Source organism: Vulpes lagopus, chromosome 6, assembly GCF_018345385.1.
Source record: "Vulpes lagopus strain Blue_001 chromosome 6, ASM1834538v1, whole genome shotgun sequence".
Lineage (NCBI taxonomy): Eukaryota > Metazoa > Chordata > Mammalia > Carnivora > Canidae > Vulpes > Vulpes lagopus.
Window position 1 is genome coordinate 86,519,628 of NC_054829.1, and position 21,569 is coordinate 86,541,196.

Sequence of the window (21,569 nt, forward strand, 5' to 3'; positions counted from 1 at the left end):
AAATAAAGTCTAAGACTAAGATATCTTAGGATATCTTAGAAAACTAAATAAAAATATCTCTTATGAACATAGATACAAATATCCTCAACAAAATCCAGCATCAAAGCAAATGCAGCATCATAGTAAATGATTATATACTATGGCCAAGTGAGATTTATTGCAAGAATGCAAGGTGGAGGTAGGGGGCACCTGGGTGGCTCAGTTCATAAAGCATCCAACTCTTAGTTTTGGCTCAGGTCATGATCTCAGGGTTGTAAGACTGAGCTTGGTATGGAGTCTGCTTGAGATTCTCTCCTTCTCTCTCTGCCCCTCCTCTTGCTCTATGCTCTCTTTTTCTCTAAAATAAGATAAATAAAAAGAATCCTCCAAGAATGTGAGGTGGTTTATCATATAAAAATCAATCATTATAGTATATCATATGAAAAGCCCCATATGATCATCTCAATAGGCACAGAGAAAGTATCTGACACAATTCAACATGCTTTCATGGGGGGAAAAAAGCACTCAACACACTGGGAACTTCCTTAAGCTGATTTCACAAGCACTTACATGATACAGCTTGGTTTCTACAAACAGAGTGAAGTAAAAAAAAAAATAACAGGACTTGTTAAATATGATGATCATCAGCCTTTCTAATAATAAAAAGATGATAATCAGCCTTTCTAATAATCAAAAATGTATTAATATAACACAGAAGTACTTTTTTCCCTCATCATTTGATAAAAATTAAACATGTGGTAATATTCAAAGCTGGCAAATATCTCGCTGGTGGCGGGATAAATTAGGACAATCCTTCTGGAGGGAGTCTAATAAATCTTTCAAAAGTAAATATGTTCTTACTCTTTGATCCAGCAATTCCATTTCAAAAAACCATAATCATAACAAAATGGCTAGAAAAGTGAACAAAGACATATGTACATACACATATACACACAATGAGCTTCCCAATTATTTTTTATTCGTCACTAGTAGAGCTTTGTCAGAAGAGGGCACTCTTGCCCACAAGGAAGGTTAGTTTGTGCAGCTTTGTCCTGGGGGCAATGTTAAAAAATTCAATTATAATAATAAAAAAAAAAATACGGTGTCTGTTTTTAACTGCTTAAAGACAGTCTGGGCGAAAAAATTGATTCAAATATATTATATCAGGGTCCAATGAAGGTTTTCCTCTTGAAAATAATGGAGGAGGGGCATCTGGGTGGTTCAGTGCTTGAGCATCTGCCTTTGGCTCAGGGTGTGATCCCAGGGCCTTGGGATTGAGTCCTGCATCAGGCTCCCCGCAGGGAGCCTGCTTCTCCCTCTGCCTATGTCTCTGCCTCTCTCTGTGTGTCTCTCATGAATAAATAAATAAAATTTTTAAAACAAAAAAAGAAAACATTGGAGGAAGTTGACAAATCTTATCCTTGAGATGGAACTCACCTCTTACTTTGACACTTCCTTTTAATTGTAATGGACTTTTAAAAAAATTTATTTTTATTGAGATATAACTGACTCATCACATATCACATGTAAGCTTAATATATATGGTGTGTTGATTTGATACATTTATATATTGCAATATGATTACCATGGTGGAATTGGCTAACATCTCTATCGTATCACATGATTTTGTGTGTGTGTGTGTGTTGTGTGCGTGTGTGTGATGGGAACAATTAAGATCTAGCCTCTTACCAACTTTGATGTTTATAATACAGTATTGCTGTCTACAATCACTCTGTTGCATATTAGATCTCCAGGAGTTACCACTTGCAGGTTTTTCCCTGAAACAATTATCTCAATTCTCCCACCTGCTGCCTCTGGTAACTACCATTCTACTCTGTGTTTCTATGAATCCAGATTTTTTAGATTCCACACATAAGTGAGATCATAGAGTATTTAACAGGTTATTGAGGTTTTTTTCATCTTTCTACTCCTCCTGGTCAGCTCTACTCCTCAGGTCCCCAAATTAATTCGTCCTTTGTGTTCTCTCTTTAGGGCCCAATTAGGGTTTTCTCGACTAATACAGATTAATCAAGACACTAACCTTCTGAAGTAAATATGTTCACTTTTGTTTTCTAACAAAATCGTATCTTAAAAATAGGCTCATGGTGTGCCTGGGTGGTACAGTTAGTTGGGCATACAACTCTTGGTTTTGGCTCGGGTTGTGCTCTCAGGGTTGTGGGATCAAGCCCCATGCTAGGCTCTGCACTCTCAGCCTAGAGTCTGCTTGGGGTTCTCTCTCCTTCTCCCTCTGCCTCCTCCTCCCTGTGCACTCTGTCTCTCCAAAATAAGTAGATAAATTAAAAAAAAATAGGCTCTTGGACAATTTGATAGATTCTTCGGGGAGCTTGAGATCTTTGCACAGTCACCAAATTTCCAGCTGATGTCGACCTTCTACTCTATCTACCTATGGGCAGACATATCTAGATTAAGGTGTATTAAATAGAACCTTCTATTTTCCCAGAGTGTCACACTGGATATCCTTCATTAATTTCGAATATATTTTCACCAAAGGCAGACGAATTGGGGAAAATAGGGAGAAAATTTGAGTATGTAGAATAAAACTTAAAGACTGAATCCTATCATGGGGGGAAAAAAAGCACTCAACACACTGGGAACTTCCTTAAGCTGATTTCACAAGCACTTACATGATACAGCTTGGTTTCTATAAACAGAGTGGAGTAAAAAAAGGGCAAGAGATCATCCAAAAGTAGACCCACGTACCTATCCAGATTTATTGTAAAGATGACATTTCAAAGCAGTGAAGGAAATGATGTGTTATTTAATAAATAATGCAAAATAACTTATTAACTATTTGGGAAAAACAAGCAACACCCTGATCTTATTTCTTAAAGTAAATTTGGGTGGAGCAAAGGTCTAGATGTGAAAATGCAACCATAAAAGTATTAGAAAAATATAGATGGATATCCTCATATGCTTGGAGTGAAAAAGACCTTTATAAACACCTGGGAGAAACGAAAGGCCAGGAAGGAAAAAAAACTGAGAAATTTTAATGTAAAAATAAGTAAAAATAAGTTTAAAGGCAAATAGCAAGCTGGGGACAATATATATGCAACATCAATGGCATATGAAAGGGTATCTTGAATGTACAATGAACTCATAGGTACCAACTTTGAAACTCGATGGCTCAGTAGAAAAGGTGAGCAGAAGCCATGTAACAGGCAATTCACAAAAGAAGTCAAACTACCAAAAAACTTAGGAAAACACTTTAGCTACTAAGTCATCAGAAAACAAAGACGATCCTTCACGTAGGCAAAAGGCATTAAATCTGCAGAAGGCAGATTGGTGGGGAAGTGGAGGTGCTCTTCCTACACTGGTGGCCATGAGTGCAGATTGGCAGAACACTTCTGGGGTACTTTGGTAGTATGTACAAATATTTAAAATTTGCATACACTTTGACCCAGTGACCCCTCTTCTAAAACCTACCTGAAGGAGGGGCACCTGGTAGCTCAGTCAGCTAAGCATCCACCTTCTGCTCAAGTCATGATCCCAGGGTCCTGGGATTGAGCCCCAGGCATTGGGCTCCTTGCTCAGTGGGGAGTCTGCTTCTCTCTCTGCCCCTCCCCTCACTTGTGCTCTCTCTCTCAAATAAATAAATAAAATCTTAAAAAAAATAAAGTAAAATAAAATCTACCTGAAGGAGATGGTACCAAAATGTGAAAGTGTGTGTGCACTAGGATGTTCATTATAGCTGTGCTATGGTAAAAATCTCTAGTAGGCACAACTGTTCAGACTAAGTAATCAATACAACCTATGATAAAACTCTGTATTTACTGACAGGAAATGATGTCCATGACACAATGCTGAGGGAAATAAGTACTTTACTTACAGCTTCCAGAATCCCATGTGTAATATATGCCAGTTGCATAAAATTCAGATATTTAAGCAGTACATAGAAAGATGTCTAGAAGGATGTTCATCAAAATGTTAAGAGTAATCTGCACTGGATAGAAGGTTTCAAGGAAATTAAAAAAAAAAACCACCTTTCTTATTTATTTGTATTTTTCTGTATGTTGGAATTTTTAAAAAGTATGCATCATGCTTATGAAGACATTAAAACTATTCCCAAAGGGGAAAAACATTAAAATTTAACCTCAGAATTGATCCTTTAGAGTTTTATTTAATTAATTAATTTAGTTCTAGAGAGGGAGAGGGAGTGATGGGAGGGGCAGAGGGAGAGGGAGAGAGAGAATCCCAAGCAGGCTCCCTACCCAGCTCAGAGCCTTATGCGGGGCTCGATCCCATGACCCTGAGATCATGACCTGATCTGAATTCAAGAGTTGGATGCTTAACTGATGGAGCCACCCAGGCACCCCTATAGTTTTATTTTTTAACCGAGTGAAGACTGGTTGGTACTCATTTTAGGGGATAATCTCTAGATAACCAAGCGAAAATGTTTTTTACACTGTGGTCCTGGGTTATCTGTATCAAAATTGCCAATGATACCTGCTAAATAGAGTCTGAAGGCCCCTTCCCCACCACTCCCCTATCCCAGACAAACCCAAGCAACCAACATATCTGGGGATGGGACCCCTACACGGTTCCCAAGCACTCCTGGTGAAATGTATGTATATTTAAGTCAGAGAAACATTGCTTGGGAAAATTAAAAAAAAGGAGGATTAGCAAGTTCAACTGAGTTAACTCGTATTTATATTTATGTACATTCTCTCCCTCACTTGTCTCTCCACCTGTTTTCCCACAATCTACAAGAGCTGAAATTGAGATGAGCTAAGGGCATCGAATATCAGGTGTTCTAAGGATTAAAATATTTAAGAAACTGCACAGAATGGTTGATATTCACACTAATAACCAATCCTTTTGTCCTCGTTTCTGTCTCAACTTACGCAGTACTTGGGTTTTTGATGAAGCCAGTGTTTATGAAATTAGGGCAGAGACATGTTGTTTTGACTCCAGTTCTTTCTAAGGCAGCCAGTTCTTCAGTCAAAGCTTTATGAAATCCAACAGCGGCAAATTTGCTTGAACTGAAAATAAACAGAGAGAGGTCACAAAATAATTCAAGAAAGTTGCTGTATCTGCTTAATTCAGATGCCTGTTTTCCCTAGTTAAGAGTGGTCCTGTGCCAAGCCTCATTGCCATGAGCTAAGTCTCAAGTTCTAGCCCAGACCTACTGAATCAGTATGTGCATTATACTTAGGTAAATTTATAGACATTAAAGTCTACAGAAGCAGGGCCCCTGGGTGTCTCGGTGGGTTAAGAGTCTTGATTTCTCTTGATTTCAGCTCAGATCATGATCTCAGGGTCCACACTCAGCGGGGAGCCCGATTGGGATTCTCTTACTTCCTCTCTCGTCTGCTCCCTGCTGCCCCCCACCCCTGTTTCTGCGCAAGCGCGTTTGATCTCTCTCGCAAAAATAAACCAGTAACTCAGTCTTTAAAGTCTAGGAAGCATGGGCACGGGACGCTTACTGCATCCCAGCGTCACTTACTGGAATGAGAACTGAGTAGGTTCAAAGGTCTTGCCAGGAAAATTGGTAAAGTGTTTGTTTTTGTTGATGCTGCTTCCATAAGATTTAATATCACTATAGCCTGTTAATTATTTAATATATCCAGGGAAATACTCTTGGGCAAGTCCTATTTTTTCCTTTAAGTCTCAGTTTCACTTCCTCAAAGAGGCCTTCCCTTACTCCTAGTCTAAATTATTTTCCCGATATATAGTAACCTTCAGTTTTTCAAAATAGCCTGTTTAGGATTTGTGATTAAATATTTATTTGGATGAATTTTTTTTAACATCTGTCCCTCATACTTTTACTATAAGTTTCATGACTATTTTGGTTTCCAATAAATCCTCAGGGCCTAGCATAGTGCTTGGCGTATAACAGCTGCTCAATAAACATTTGTCAAATCAAAGAATCGAAAGGCAAAGCAATTCTTATTGTCATAGCTCCTTCATTTGGCAAGAGAAGGAAAATTAATCATATTCTAAGCAGATATTTCTTTTCTAATTAGTTTAAAAAAAAACCCTAGCTTTATAGAGAAATAAATTCATGTATCATAATTCACCCATTTGAAGTGTACAATTCTATGGTTTTTGGAGTATTACATTATTCATCTTAGAAAATTGTGTGAAAATATATATAATAAAATATGCCATTTTTACCATTTTTAATTGTGCAGTTCAGGGCAATTACTGGATTATTTTTCTATAAGTCTGTATTTATTAGCAATTATACAAAGTAGTTGTAAATTTGTGCCAATTAACCTGTGCTTTGGAAAATACAAATATGTGCAAAGTTTTCTCTCAAATTTTTTTTTTAAAGCTTAGACATATACTGAAGGCTTAAAAGATAGATTTCTAGATTTACTTAGGTAAAACGTAAATCTTACCTTGAAAAATGACACAAAAATAATCACATGTAAAATTGATCACTATATGTCAGACACTGTCCTCCATTATTCAGATGTATTATTGCATTTAATCCTCACAACGACTCTTTGAAATAGATATTACCATGATCCTCATTTACCAAAAAGGAAATGGAGGCACTGAGGGAGTTGTTGGTTTACAATCCCCTTGGGAGCTTCTTGGGTATAATCTGAAACTGCTCCCTGCTGTACATGGAGAGCAAGGAGAGGCTGAAGAAAAAAAAGGCAGGCCACTACAGATTGGTGGATGGCAGGTGTAACAAGCGAGGGAACCTGGGAGGCTCTTCTAGCACAGCTGCAAGGTGAGTAGATTTCCTCACCCACCTGCCAGAATCTTAAAAGTTTACAAGAGGCCTTAATTGGGTTTAGTCATATATACCATCCAGATAGTCCTGACATCACCTTTCTATCTCAAGGCTGTGTCCTTGGGGCAGCTTTTGGGAATGGGGAAGGCAACAGGATACCATGTTCCAAGGACAGGGTGAGGTGCAGAGGGAGCCTCTGATTGCCTAGGTTCAGCTTACAGCTCATGTCTTCTGAAGGACCTCCCCCAACAGGGTTATAGGACTTGCCCAAAGACACGAGACAAAGTGGGAGAATCAGGCTTTAAATTGGCGCAATAAACCAGGCCTCTATATGATATAGTCTAAATTTCATTAGCTCACAATCAAGTTGAAAGGCAAATGACAAACTGGTAAAGCAGTTGCAGCATGTAAGACACGGGTAAGGGTTAATATACGGCAACTTTTATTAATGAATAAGACAATCCTCTAATGGATAAATGGTTAAAGGACATTAGCAGAAAATTCACAATATAAATATACCAATGGATCTATGCATATAAAAATGTTTTATTTCAGGAATAAAATAAATACAAACTAAAACAAGATGGAGTTTTTGCCTAGCAATAATGGTGAGAATCTGAGGAAATTGTTTATCAACATACAGAATATTTTCATTTTATGTCATTGAACTAGGAATCTTTTCTTTAAGCCTTCAATATATGCTAAGCTTAAGAAAAAAGATGAGAAAGAATTTCCATAGCTTTCTCCTTTCCAAAGCACAAGTTAATTGGCAGCCTTATCTGGAAGGCAATTTGGCAAAAGGTATCAAATTCATTAAAAATATGCCATGCTTTTTTAGATCCAGTAATTGCTCTTATAAATATTTATCCAAAGGAAATAACCAATCTTGTTTCTAAAGATTTATATTCAAGTTAGTCTCTGGGATATATAGTTCATGAAGGCCAATGGTTGGAAACAATTTTATTATTTATTTATTTATTTATTTATTTATTTATTTATTTATTTATTTATTTATTTAATTCATGAGAGACACACACACAGAGAGGCAGAGACATAGGCAGAGAGAGAAGCAGGCTCCATGGAGGGAGCCCGATATGGGACTTGATCCCAGGACTCCAGGATCATGCCCTGGGCCAAAGTGAGGTGCTCAACTGCTAAGCCACCCAGGCAACAATTTTATATATCTGGCATGGATAGCTGTTGTTTTTGCCCACCGGCATTCTGATTTCCTTATTCTGGTGACATCACTCTGATTTTGCCAGGTAGCACCCCTCTCTGCCTCCCCATACAGTAGTTGGACCATCTAGTTAGAGTAAACTCTGGAACTAGAGTGTTTGAAAGACATAACTGGGAAATCATGGCTTTTCCTCCACCTGCTGGATATTGAGAGGCTATTAACTTTGGAGCTGCTACCGACAGATAGAGGAGAGCCTGCCTGAGACTTTTAACTACAGAGCTAAAAAATTCCTCTTTTGGTCCAAGGCCATTTAAGTTTTGTGTTCTTTGCAACTGAAAGAGTCCTGGCAAATAAACTGCACAAAAATAGTGGATAAATTGCAAAACAGTGGCACATATGTGCAGCAGGATATCATGCAAAAAATGAAAGTGATATTGCACATATGTATATATTAATGTGCAAAATGTTCATTTAAAGTTTTAAAAAGCCACGATTATGTAGGCAGATTTCTTTCAATGCTTGACTGTCTACCTGTATTTAAAATGTCCTAAAATGATAATAATTTTTAACCATGGTTATTTCTACATGGTAAGATTATCAGTACATTTGTTTTCTTCTACTAAACTGTATTTTCCTTAAATGAACCGAAAGTGCACAAACATATTAAAGCTTAGAGTTAATGATATTAAGTGTATTAAAAGAACTCCGTATTTTTGAACTTCAGGGTGCATTTGTTTATATATATATGAAAGCTAAAAGTGAGTGGATTTTTTCTGCACTTTGTAACATTACATCAAATTTCTTATTATTAATAATGTGAATTAATATTTCTTTTTCCAATCATCCTTTTAAATAACATTTCATTATAAGCTAATAAAGATCAGGACTTGATTTTGCCATGTCTTCCCATACTGGTGACTTTCATACATATAAATTGGCTCTTTAAGTTGACAAGAGATATTAGCCAGAGTTTCGTGGTACTTTTAAACATTTTCGTTTTAAAATCAAGATACTTTTGGACAAAATACTTAGCAAGCAGCAAAAAACATTTTAGAATAGAATTAAAAGGTGAACATCTCTCATGGTGAACCCTGTTTTTTTATCTTGGACTTTTCATATTAATCATAAAACTGTTGAAATGTAACTCCAAAATAAATTGAAACATTTTTTTTCCAATAGAGGTGATTGGATCTGTAACAAAGTCTTTTGCTATGGCTGTAGCAACTCAGGATAATGGCAGCTAACAGTTGGATTAAAGGGAAAAAAACCCAGGTAATTCCAGATCCTCTCTCATTTCATTTCAACCTTCAGGAGCCAGAGCATATAGGGTTAGTTCCACTGAGGCAAAGCATTCTGGAAGCTAAAATGAGAGGGGGTACCTTGCTATTTTGTGTGATTACAGGGAAGTAGAATTGGAATGTAACACTAACAGGTACCCTCCTGTTATTGAATACTTGTAGGACTCCAGATTCTATACTAAGTGCATTACATTATATGATTTAAACTTTACAGCATCCTGGTGATTGAGTTAGTTTCTATGATTAATCTCTTTTATGGGTGAAGAAAATAAAGCATAGAGGAATTGAGGAACTTGTCAAAGGTCACATAAAGTTAATTATTGAGTCAAGATTCATAACAATATGATTCATAATGGTTTCTTCCTGAAAACAACCCAAATGTTTGTAAATGGTATTACGGATAAATAGTTGTCTGTCTAGTCATATCACGCAACACAATGCCTGCAAGACAATGATGGAGCTGTAGCTACCAACAACAAGGATACACCTCACAAACATAGTGTGACTCCATTTATCTAAAGATCAAAATCAGGCAAAATTATTCTGTGGTGTTGCAAGTGAATTACAGAGTTTACCTTTGAGAAGCAAAGAGGGATTACTGGTTGGGAAGAGTTCAAAAAGTTGCTCCTAAGGTCTTGTTCTATTTTTTTTACTTGCATGGTGGTTACATAGATGTGTTCACTCTATAGTAATTCATTGAGCTGTACATTTATGATTTCTGCACTTTTATAAAGTTATGCCATACTTCAATAGAAACGTTTATGTTTTAAAAGGCAGTGTCTCTGTTGTATTACCCAATTGTTAATAACAAACACCGATGATAAACCACACTGCTCTGTGTTTGAAGAAGTCTTTGTGAAAGTTCTATCATTGATCAGAGGCTGAGCAAAAACCAGAGTCAACTGAATCAAAGACAGGTATGGTCACTAAGGGTCACAGACTGCAGCAGCTCACGTCATTTGCAGCTGAGGATCCAAAGACGAGTCCTGCAGGGGCAAGCCAGCAGCCGTTCTGTCCCAAAGCCAGAAGTATACAAACCATTTGTGTGGTTTCAGCCCAGAGGGTGCCTTTGTGCGAAGACGAAAACCTACTCCTCTTCTCAAGCTACTTTACTGCCATCTCCTGGAAAATCCTTCAAGTTTAAAGGGACCTAAATATGAACAGTGCCGCCTAGAAGTGTGTTGTCTGAAATCTGCCCTACTGTGTGTATCATTTGTGCTTTGACAATACTTAGTGAGAGCTTTTACTTCTGCTGAAAGCACTATCAGGAGTAACCAAAATAAATTTGTTTCTCACACAAAACACGTTCTCTCTTGGTTTTCACTGCTGACCATTCAGTGGAGTAGAATCAAAAGAGCTACAGTTATTTACTATGGCAAAGAGGAGGAGGAAGTTCACAGCCCTGTTGGACTTAGCTTCTCTTGGGTTATCTCGATGCTCAGAGACCAAGAATGTGGCAGGGGATCAGGGCGTCATATAGTAGCTGAGCAGCAACACCTGTAGCTATGGTTCATCAAGGCAAGGAATGCCAAATTGTATCAGCTTCTGATGGCCAGGGGACAATCATCTAACTTATACTGGCTCTGGACCAGAGGTCTATTCTGTGACTGCATCAGCAGTCATTTCATCTTTCAGAAGAAACCTCAATCCAAATATGTGTTGATTTTTAAAAACTATTAGAAGACAAATATATATTAAGAGAGAAAATACAGATGAATAAAAGGAACAAAATAAACTTATCATTACCAAAGAATAACCACTCTCCAGATGTGGTTAGAGGAAAATGACTTGGTATATGCCCTTGCAAACTTGTAAAATGCAAAATATAGACCTTTTATATACACACACATATATATGTATGTATATATTATATAGAAACAAGATACCCATCCATGCCTATGTTTATATATTTATATGCATACAACTATATCTGCTGTTTCTAGAATTTAGATACTTCATTCCAAAAAAGCAGGATAGTAGAAAACAAATTTGAGCAATCTGTATGTATATTTATTTGCACACTAGATATTATTTGCACAGTAATTCAACATTTTAAGAGTTATTATTTGCTAAAATATAAAAATGGCCAAGCACTGTTGGGGTGTGTGCAACCGGTAGGGTCACCTGGGGTATGGTGGCCTCACTGATCAATTCTTTACAGTATACAGTGGAGCACACCATTATTGTGCCCTGCTTGATATAGTAAGCTCTTCAGTTATTACAATGGCATGGGTTTTTAAATGGATTACTATTATATTTTTTAAAAACAATGCCATTGTTTTGATGCTTTTAATATTTAGAATCTCAGATTATACTTTCTCTTTATACTGTTTTTGTTTTTTTCTTTATACTGTTTTATTTCCACAAAATTACTTTATTAAAAATTACTAATATTAACTTTCATTAATGGTACAAAAATATTACTCTTGCTTTATAATTTCTTGCTGCTAAAAGCGAAGAGAAATGCTTTAAGATATTTGGCTTCTAATTGGATAATTTGCCTGCAGCCACTTCTAGAATGGTCAGCCTTGGAGGGGATTAATGGTTGATAATGCTGTTGTACAAGAGACTTTTGTGCAACTTTCTGACTATTGCAGCAACTTCAAGTTTATCATAACTAACAGTAGTTTTCATTAGACAGGGTAAGAAATCATACAAGTTAAGCACAGGAACAAATTAAGGAAACACATACTCACTTACCAATACGCAAGTAAGAAGGGGACCCCAGTATGCCCAGCTGCTGAAGCCACAGTGACAATATGGCCATGATTATTCTTCATCATCACTGGAAGAAATGCTTTTGTAGTCTAGAAATAGTATTTATTAAGAGGAAAAGACATATTGTTATTTCTGATTTGCAGACCCATTGGGAATATTTCTAAACAAACTATATTTTGTTAATATTTTTCCTAGAATAAAGGGAAAAAACCTAGATTAATTGCCATATGTGGTAACATAAGGCAATAGGATAGGATGCCTAGATTGGAAAAACTAAGCAAAGCAATGGATACCGAAAACTTTGAGACTCCATTTCATTTAAATTGCGAACTTCTACTATTCCCTAATTCTCCCTCATTTTGTCATTGATGTTTTCTATCATTTCATATATTGAATAAATATAATAATCTAGAGTTATCAAAAGAATTTGTATGTAATGTTAAATTGTTAGAAAATAGTTTGGTCATGTCATCAAAATACTGAAATGAACAGCAATCTTCCAGTAGTCACAGAACAATTCATGTGATAAATATTGAGCACCTACTATGTGATGGGGATTCAAAAACATTAAGACAATGCCCTACATTCTAATAAAGATAGAAAGACAGGTAAATTCAGTTATAAGGATACAAAGTTATAAAGATACAAAAACAGGTGTCAATAACTTGGGAATATTGACGTAATACAATGCTGCATTTTCTCCAATTGCAATATTCTTTAGAGATTGTGTATCCCAAACTCACATCCAAGAAAGCTTTGAGGGACCCTTTCAGGAACTGGCTATTTGGGCAGTTTTTAGCCTCTTCAGAAACTCTCTCTCTCCCTTTCTGTCAATATCTATAGACCTTGAATGTGAGGTTTATAATAAAATTTACAAGCTTAAGGCCAGAAAACACTCAAGGCCTGAGACTCATGCAAAGGAAACTGGGATCATCTTAACAGATCCACACAAGAGGGCTCAGATGACCCCTAATCCCTTCCTTCATGAACAAGATCACATAGATGAGAGAATCTAGTATAAAATTAAAACATATATAATACCTGAAGTTTATTATTAATTATTATTATTAATATTTTTAAGGGAGGAGGAAGAATGGTTGACTGCGATTTGGTCATGAGAAATGACCTTTGTTTTTTTAAAAGTCTACTTATTTTTTTAGTAATCTCTACACCCAACATGGGGCTTGAACTCACAACCCCAAGGTTCAGAGTGTCATGCTCTTCTAAGTGAGCCAGTCACCCTGAAAAATGATCTCTTTGTATATTATTCTTCATACCTGGATAAAACTTCAGTATTAATTTGATGCATCTTTACATGTGCTGAAATCTCCATTTTAAACATAGTCTTTGGGTTTCACAAAAGGGAATGTTTTCATAAAAGAAGTCATACCTACCCAGAAATGTGCAAGTACATTAACTTCAAAAGTCTTTTCAATCTGAGGGTCTTGTGTTGCAAACAAATCCGATGTGTAGACTACACCAGCATTATTTACTAAAATACTAACATCTCCAACTTCTGCCTTCACCTTTAAAAATAAGACAAATACCTGCATCATTAAGAGTTATGAAGGAAGGTTTGCATGCAAGAATGATTAAAGAGCTATGTGTTCCTCTATTAGATATGGGAAAAAAGTAGTTTTGTAATCTATGTGCCAACATGGAAAAAAGAACCTTTTAATCTTAGCTACTTAATTTCAAAACAGCACTACCTGTGAGTCTGGTAGGTAGAAGTTTTCTTTTGCAATTTAGCCTCTTGACTTTGCTCTATTGATTATACCCTGAGAGGTGTTTGGCTAATAAAAACATAACCAAAAAAACCAAAAAAACAAAAAAAAAAAACAAACAAAAAACCATAACCAGGGGCAAACAAAAACAAAAAACAAAACAAAACAAATGAAAACACCCTAGCATTTATTTTTTTAAATATTACTTCAAAAGGTAAGCAAAAAAAAAATTTTTTTTTAATTAATTGGCAAATGCAGGGACTATATGGGGAACTATGTAAAACTGATTATACCATTAAGCTGGTCACATCTTCTATTTATTTTTGTAGTCACTCCTTTCTGTTGCTCACCAAACTCTCTTCCTTAGGTGGCAGTTGGCCTAAGGGCTGGCAACACCAGCATATCTTATCTGATATTTTTATGGTTCTTTGAGTAACTAAGCTTCTTGGTGGATGGATCCTAGAGTTACAATGAATTCTGTTATACATTGTATTCCAAATAAAAGCTAACTTCTGTTAAGAGTTATCATATTTAGATAGTGTTGCAGTGTGCTGGGGGACTGAGGGGGAGGTGGCAAAAAGCCTGTTAAAGGCTTTCATTGTGCTATGCATTTTGTACAATTCCATTATTTATCTCATTTAATTCTCACAATAATTCCATGAGCTGACAACTTTTGGTATGCTCATTTTAGAGATGAGGAACATGAAAAACAGAATGGCTATTTCTTTCCCCAGATCACATGGCTGTTAAAGGTCACATGGAGCTGAGACTCTTCCAGATCTTCTCACCCCAGAGCCCAAGACAAGCTTCAAAACCTCAAACAGAAAGGAAGCCAGGGGGTGGAATACCCATTAGCGACCCCATAGGGCACTGGTGTGCCAATTGCTGGAAGCTTGTTCCAGCCAGAAATGAATTTCATCAGGTTGTATTTAAATTATTAAAGAGTCAAGCCAAGATATTTGGTTCTTCATCAACACTATTTGTACCTATATCCATTTCTCTAGCACCATATTAAAACTGTCATTTGGAATAATGCCCCTAAGATATAGAGAAAAACTGGACAGTGTGTGTGGTTGAAGTGATGAAGCTGCTGTAATGCCTCTGAAGTAGGATGACTTAAAATATAATTTGCCCAGACACACTTGTCCCTTCCTCCATCCTTGAGCTCCCTATATCATCGCCTCTTATCTCTACACAGTATGAATGTCTGCTTTGCACATTTCTCAGTAATGAAAGCAAGCTGTGAGTTTAAATGGTTAGGTGACATAAAAATGTCCTGCTACTAAAATAATCACATTGCAGTAACTTCAAAATATCTGATAATCACCTGTCATCACACACGTTCTGTTTAAGCACATAGTTGATCCTGGAGCAATTTCAGTAGAAACACTTGGATTAAAACACACAGAATAGGTTCAAATACTGAAATTACCTTTTCCAGAACAGTCTATTCCCAGATGAGTCTAGAGATGATCATTGTGTACTGATCTAAAAACTTTACATCATTAATAGATTTAATCCCTCTTAAAACCCTGAGGTAGGTACTTGCTGTACCTTTTATGATTGGGGAAACTTATGCACAGAGACGTTAGCTAACTTGCAGTGATAGAGGCAGTGGTAACTGAAAGAATGTACATCTCTCACAGTTAATTTAAGTAAAATAGTTACTATTAAATGCAGATGTTTCTCGTCTACTGGCCTTGCTCCTACTGTACCCCCTTGTAGGAAAGCTATTTCCCACCACTAGTCTGGATAATTTCTACTTAGTCTTTTTTTTTTTTTTTTTAGAGAGAAAAGGAGAGAGCAGGGTGTGTGTGTGGGGGGCATGGCATGGCAGGGTGAGGGGGTTAGGGGAGGGGCAGAGGGAGAGAGGGAATCCCAAGCAGGCTCCACACCCAGTGCGGAGCCCCATGCAGGGCTCGATCTCATGACCCTGAAATCATGACTCGAGCCAAAATCAAGTCAGTGTCTTAACCAACAGAGCCACTCAGGCATCCCAATTTCGACTTATTTGTTTGACTTATCTCAGGCCTCACCAGTAATAGAGGCATCAGTTTGAGATAAAAGATTACAATTCAGGGGCACCTGGGTGGCTCAGTTGTTGATCCTTTGGTTCAGGGCATAATCCCAGGGTCCTGGGATCGAGTCCTGCATCAGGCTCCCTGCAGGGAGCCTGCTTCTCCCTCTGCCTATGTCTCTGCCTCTCTCTCTGTGTGTGTCTCTCATGAATAAATAAATAAAATCTTAAAAAAAGATTAAAATTCAAAAATAGAAGTTAAAAATGTCCTCAAATCTAAAATTCCCTTAAACCAAGGAGGTTCTCAAGGCTGGTGGAATCAGAATCTTTATACTATACTGATTCAGATTATCCAAAGGTGAGGTCTAGGAATGTGTATTTCATGGAATTTTCCCAGGTAATTCTACTGACTTTCTTACTATTGTAGTATGTAGTTAACAAGCACATGTATGAATGCTTTGGGAGTGAAACTTCATTATATATACATAGCACATCTTAGTTGTATATAGAAGAGACAAATACTGTTTTACAGAAATAAATCTATCTATGATCAAAACCTGATAAACAGTTAAATTTATCCTAATTCCCTAATCCAGTTCTTTGATGAGGCCTTTGAAGACCCTGTCAGTGATTTGCAGTATCATGCAAGAATTTACTTGTAGCAGAAGCAGATGGGTGAGGCGTGGGTATGTGGGGTACTAAATATGCTGATTCTTGGGCCTAGTCCTCAATCCACTGAAAGCAAACCTCTGGGGTGTCTTTTTTAAAAATATTTAATTAATTTATTTGACAAAGAGAGAGCACAGAGGGAGAGGAAGAAAACACAGAATGAGAGGGAGAAGCAAGCTCTCTGCTGAGCAGGGATCCCGGTTTCAGAACTCAATCCCACGATCCTTGGGTCATGATCTGAGCCAAAGGCAGATGCCTGACCTACTGAGCCACCCAGGTATCTCTGGGGTGTTTGTTTTTAACAAGCTCTGTGGATGATTCTACAACACACTGAAGTATGGGAAACTCAATTATACGTTCTAGTTCTGGATCTGCCAAGACTGCAAAACCTTGGGCAAAACTTCTGCTATTTTGTTTGTATCATGATGCTGAGATCTCTAGAATCCCTCTCAGCTCCGACATGATGCGATCCTTTTTTTTTTTTTTTTTGGCTTTCTTTCTTTTTTTTTTTTTTTTAATTGGAGTTCAATTTGCCAAAATATAGAATAATCCCCAGTGCTCATCCTGTCAAGTGCCCACCTCAGTGCCCATCACCCAGTCACCCCCACCCACCTCCCTTTCCACCACCCCTTGTTCATTTCCCAGAGTTAGGAGTCTCTCATGTTCTGTCTCTCTTTCTGATATTTCCCACTCATTTTTTCTCCTTTCCCCTTTATTCCCTTTCACTATTTTTTATATTCCCCAAATGAATGAGACCATATGATGTTTGTCCTTCTCCAATTGACTTATTTCACTCAGCATAATACCCTCCAGTTCCATCCACATTGAAGCAAATGGTGGGTATTTGTCTTTTTTTTTTTTTTTTGTGGGATATAAGCAGTAACCTTCCTAGTACTGCATGGACTTTATTTTTTTTATTTTTATTTTTTATTTATTTATGATAGTCACAGAGAGAGAGAGAGAGAGAGAGAGAGAGAGAGAGAGAGAGGCAGAGACACAGGCAGAGGGAGAAGCAGGCTCCATGCACCGGGAGCCTGACGTGGGATTCGATCCCGGGTCTCCAGGATCGCGCCCTGGGCCAAAGGCAGGCGCCAAACCGCTGCGCCACCCAGGGATCCCCTATTTGTCATTTCTAATAGCTGAGTAATATTCCATTGTATACATAGACCGCATCTTCTTTAACATGATGCAAACCTAACCAAACACAAAATTTCACCTTCTTTGCAGAGCTATAAATATCTTCTCGGTTACTGCAGTCCACTACAAAGGCATGAACCTTCGCACCCAGTCTCCTGCATTCAGCAGCTGTGTCCTCAATCCCATGCTAGGAAAGGCAACAAAAAGGATAGAGAGGACAAAATAAATGACATGAACATATTACATCAAAAGCTGAAAATAATTGAGGATAGATCGTTTGACCAAGCATTAGGCAAGAATTTACCTGGACACATTTTTGGCAGGAATATAGGTACACTTTGCTCTTAGTACTTTGAATAGCTTCTTTTATTTGAAACTAAACTTCTTTAAAGAACATAAAAATCTTAAAACACTAGTTTTGTATTCATGAATTTTACATACTTTGTGAATGTGTGTGTGTATTTCATAACAAGATTTTAAAAATATTATTAAATTTTTTCTTTCTGTGTCACTAAAATATATTCACATAATTTTCAAGCTGCAAAATAAATAAATAAGGAGTTAATTACAGCTCATTCATTCATTCATTCATTCACTCATTCCTTTAACATTTTAATGTGTAGGTCATAGTCACGGTGCTTAGAGGAAACTTGTAGACACAAATATGAATGAGACAGAGTACTGACTTCAGCAAACTCACAGTCTAGTAGAAAGAAACATAAAATAAATATAAAATTTAGGTAGGACATGTGGAATTGTTATTTTGTTGGAATAAAGGATTGAAAATTGGCAGTTTCATATGATTCAAACTAATATGTTATGGTAAGTATTATAACAGAACAATATACAGAGAGTTACTGGAATACAGAGGAGGGGCATTCAATACAATTCTAGAAGAAAAGGTACCAGAGTTGGGTCTTAAGGGTAAGTAGAACAGCCAGGTAAAAAGCGGGGAAAGGGCATGCAGACTGTAAACAAAGGGATGGATAGGAGAAAGGTCCAGTGGTAAAATATTAACAGATTGGTGTTGTTGAGTCATAGGATTCAATTCCCAAATCAAAGGGCATTGCATGTCATACCAAGTTTTATCCAAAAAGTTAGGGGGTGGGTACTGATTAAATCACAGAGTCATATTTAGGTATCATACTGATTACTCTTGCTAAAGTATAGAGGACAGATTTTAGGGGGTCAATGCTATAGGAAGAGAGAAAAATTAGTAGGCAGTTTACAATGATTCAGCCATCAGATGACACAGGCTTGAACTGTGGCCTTACTAGAAAGAATGTAGAGAAGAGAATCAGCCATAAAACATATCTTTAGGAGGTAAAGTCAGAAGGACTTGGTGATTGGACGAGGAAGGTAGGAAGAACCAAAGCTGAAGCCCTTGCTAAAAAGGGCTAAAAACTAAAAAGTTTAAGTAATTGGCAGCATGGTGTTGCAACAAGTCAGATGGAGGTCATAGGTGTGAGATGTGAGAAAAGGAATGACGAGCCCCATCTGGAGTGTTGATTTTGTCACCTTAAATTTGTGATCAGACCATAGGGTTCTGTTTTTGTTTTTCTTTTTTTGTTTCCATTTTTGTATGTTTATTGGTTTGCCTTTACCAATTTTATAGCTTTTTCATTGTAGAAAATGTCTGAAACCATACCTTGGATTGAGGGTTAGTCTGTGAACTCTGCAAACCAAGAAATTATTGTCAGCTAATGCACAAGTAGATGAACTTAATACATTTACCCAAGAGAGAATAGCAGGGCAGAACACTAGTGTGCAAATTTGCTGGTAAACTGTAATTACTCTTTCAGAAAACCCAAAATCTGGACAGCTACAGAAAGAATTTGCAGTTTGCTCAGTAAACTTACTGTGACAGGAAAAGGAAATAGGGTGTTTTTGCTTTTGCTGAAATTTCTCACACAAACTGTTTGTCCTCTGATGAGGAGCCCTTATTCCCCAAGGGACATTGGAACATCTCAAGTAAACCTTATGTTGCCCTCCTGTACCTCCAGGCAGCTTTTGGTCCCTTCCTTTAAAAGTGTATTTCAAAAAAAAATAAAAATAAAAAAATTAAAAAAAATTAAAAAAAATAAAAGTGTATTTCATTAATGTAGCATATACACACAATGGAGTATTATTCAGCCTTCAAAAGTAATAAAATTCTGACACATTCTACAGCATGGGTGAACCTTGTTGATGTTAAGCTTAATGAAACAGAACAGATACAAAAAGACAAACATTGCATTATTCTCGTTCTAGAAGCTACCTAGCATAGTCAGATACAAGGAGAGGGAAGGTGGAATGGTGGTTGCCAGGGGCTGGGGGAGGCGGGCTGGGGAGTAATTGTTTAATGGGTGCAAAGTTTCTTTTTGGGATGATGAAAAAGTTCTGGAGATGGATAGTAGAGGTCATTTTGTAATAATGGGAATGCACTCAACACAACTAACCTGAATGCTTAAAAATGGTTGAAATAGAAATTTTTATGTAATATATATTTTATCACAATAAAGTTTAAAAAGTATATGGTACTGATTCTTTGGGTATTTCTAAAATTCAGTCCTTATTTGGAACAAATTCTACAATAAAACTCTATCTGCCTTTATTCCATTTGTGGAGATTTGCTTAGTACTGGTTGGGTTTCTGCATCAACAGACACAGTGCATATTGATAAACCCGTCCTACCTTTAACATCTGCAATCACGCTTTTGCCTATCTCCCTGGTCTTCCTTGCTTAGGGCCAAGGGCTGCACTCCACACCTCCTGAACTATGCAACAAATTTAAGTTCTAAATTCTGCCAGGAAAAATTTTAGACAGTCTCCATATTCATTTGGTAAGAAATAAAAAGTAGGCAGACTTAAAATTTTGCTCAGTGCAGTGGGACTGCTTGTTATTCTTTAACATTTTCCTTGTTAACCTTTTTCCTAATGTGCTGGATTCAGTTCTCAATTTTTAATCCTGGGCTCTCCTTTAAGTCTTTACTCATCATTCAGGCAGCCTGGGTGGCTCAGCGGTTTAGCGCCGCCTTTAGCCCAGGGCCTGATCCCGGAGACCCGGATTGAGTCCCATGTCGGGCTCCCTGCATGGAGCCTGCTTCTCCTTCTGCCTGTGTCTCTGCCTCTATCTCTCTCTGTGTGTGTCTCTCATGAATAAATAAATAAAATCTTTTTTAAAAAGTCTTTACTCATCATTCTTTGCCCTCTATCCCACAACTGAAACTTTTTGCCCATTACCTAGACTACTAAACATCTACATGTTTTTGATTCCTTCCATTGCTTTTTTCCATTCATTAATTCATTTTCCATGTGACAGTCTTTGAGTATATAGTAGGTGCTCACCACTTGCTATACATTTATCTTCACAAACTTATGTAAACAGGCATGGGGGTGAGAATGGTCAAGAAATGTGAGATTATCTACATAAGACAATAAAAAAATTATGGCATCCATTCCGGGCAGAATAACAAAGCTGAAGCCACCACTAATTCCTCCCTAAATTCATGCTCCTTTTCTGTATACTTCATAATGTGTAGGAAGATGTCTGTTCTCAACATCCTGAGAAGCATATCTTTGGGCATTGCTATCCTGGCTGCTTGACAACCTGAGAAATTGTCTCTGGGGACAATTTGCCTTTGCACTCGAGGGAAAGAATTTTATCTGGCCCCTCTTTGCCCTTCCAGTTTGATCTGAAGACAATCTAAAAAACTCTTCTCTTTTTGACTCATTCTCAGTATAGCCACCAGCCCAAAAGTTTTATATTTCTAGGTTCTGCTGCCTGGACTGCTTGAAATTTCCACCCTACTCTCCCTCTCCAGTCAAGTTCAGTGACTCTCAGACTATCATAATTTTAAAACCCATAAAATTTCAAGAAAAGTGGACTGCAGTGTAGACACTGAACTAGAACTGCCAATCTTTTACTTGGCTAAATTAAAACCAACATAGAAACTATCAGTTACTATCATTGTAATTTCATTAAATATATATATGTATATTTTATCCACAAAAAAGTGCAAAGGATATAATCTCAAAATAATAGATGGCTTATTTAAATAGAATGAATTTAACATAATACATACTCACTACATTATCCTTAATTTTCTGATCACTTCTGCTATAACTTCCCTGGCCTGCAAAACCAGCATCATCTTTTGCCTGG

The 21,569-nt window shown here is 37.1% G+C and overlaps 1 protein-coding gene across 2 annotated transcripts in view; it reads right to left on the reverse strand.

The window, feature by feature from the left end:
• Window positions 1-21,569, reverse strand: part of HSD17B11 (hydroxysteroid 17-beta dehydrogenase 11) — a 32,950-nt gene that overhangs the window by 8,553 nt on the left and 2,828 nt on the right. For both annotated transcript variants that reach the window (XM_041759258.1, XM_041759256.1), the window contains exons 2-5: window positions 17,505-17,612; window positions 13,273-13,404; window positions 11,861-11,967; window positions 4,842-4,979 (exon numbers count right to left, since the gene is read on the reverse strand). In XM_041759258.1, coding sequence (XP_041615192.1) covers window positions 4,842-4,979; window positions 11,861-11,967; window positions 13,273-13,404; window positions 17,505-17,612 — 485 coding nt within the window. The remainder of the gene's footprint in view (window positions 1-4,841; window positions 4,980-11,860; window positions 11,968-13,272; window positions 13,405-17,504; window positions 17,613-21,569) is intronic.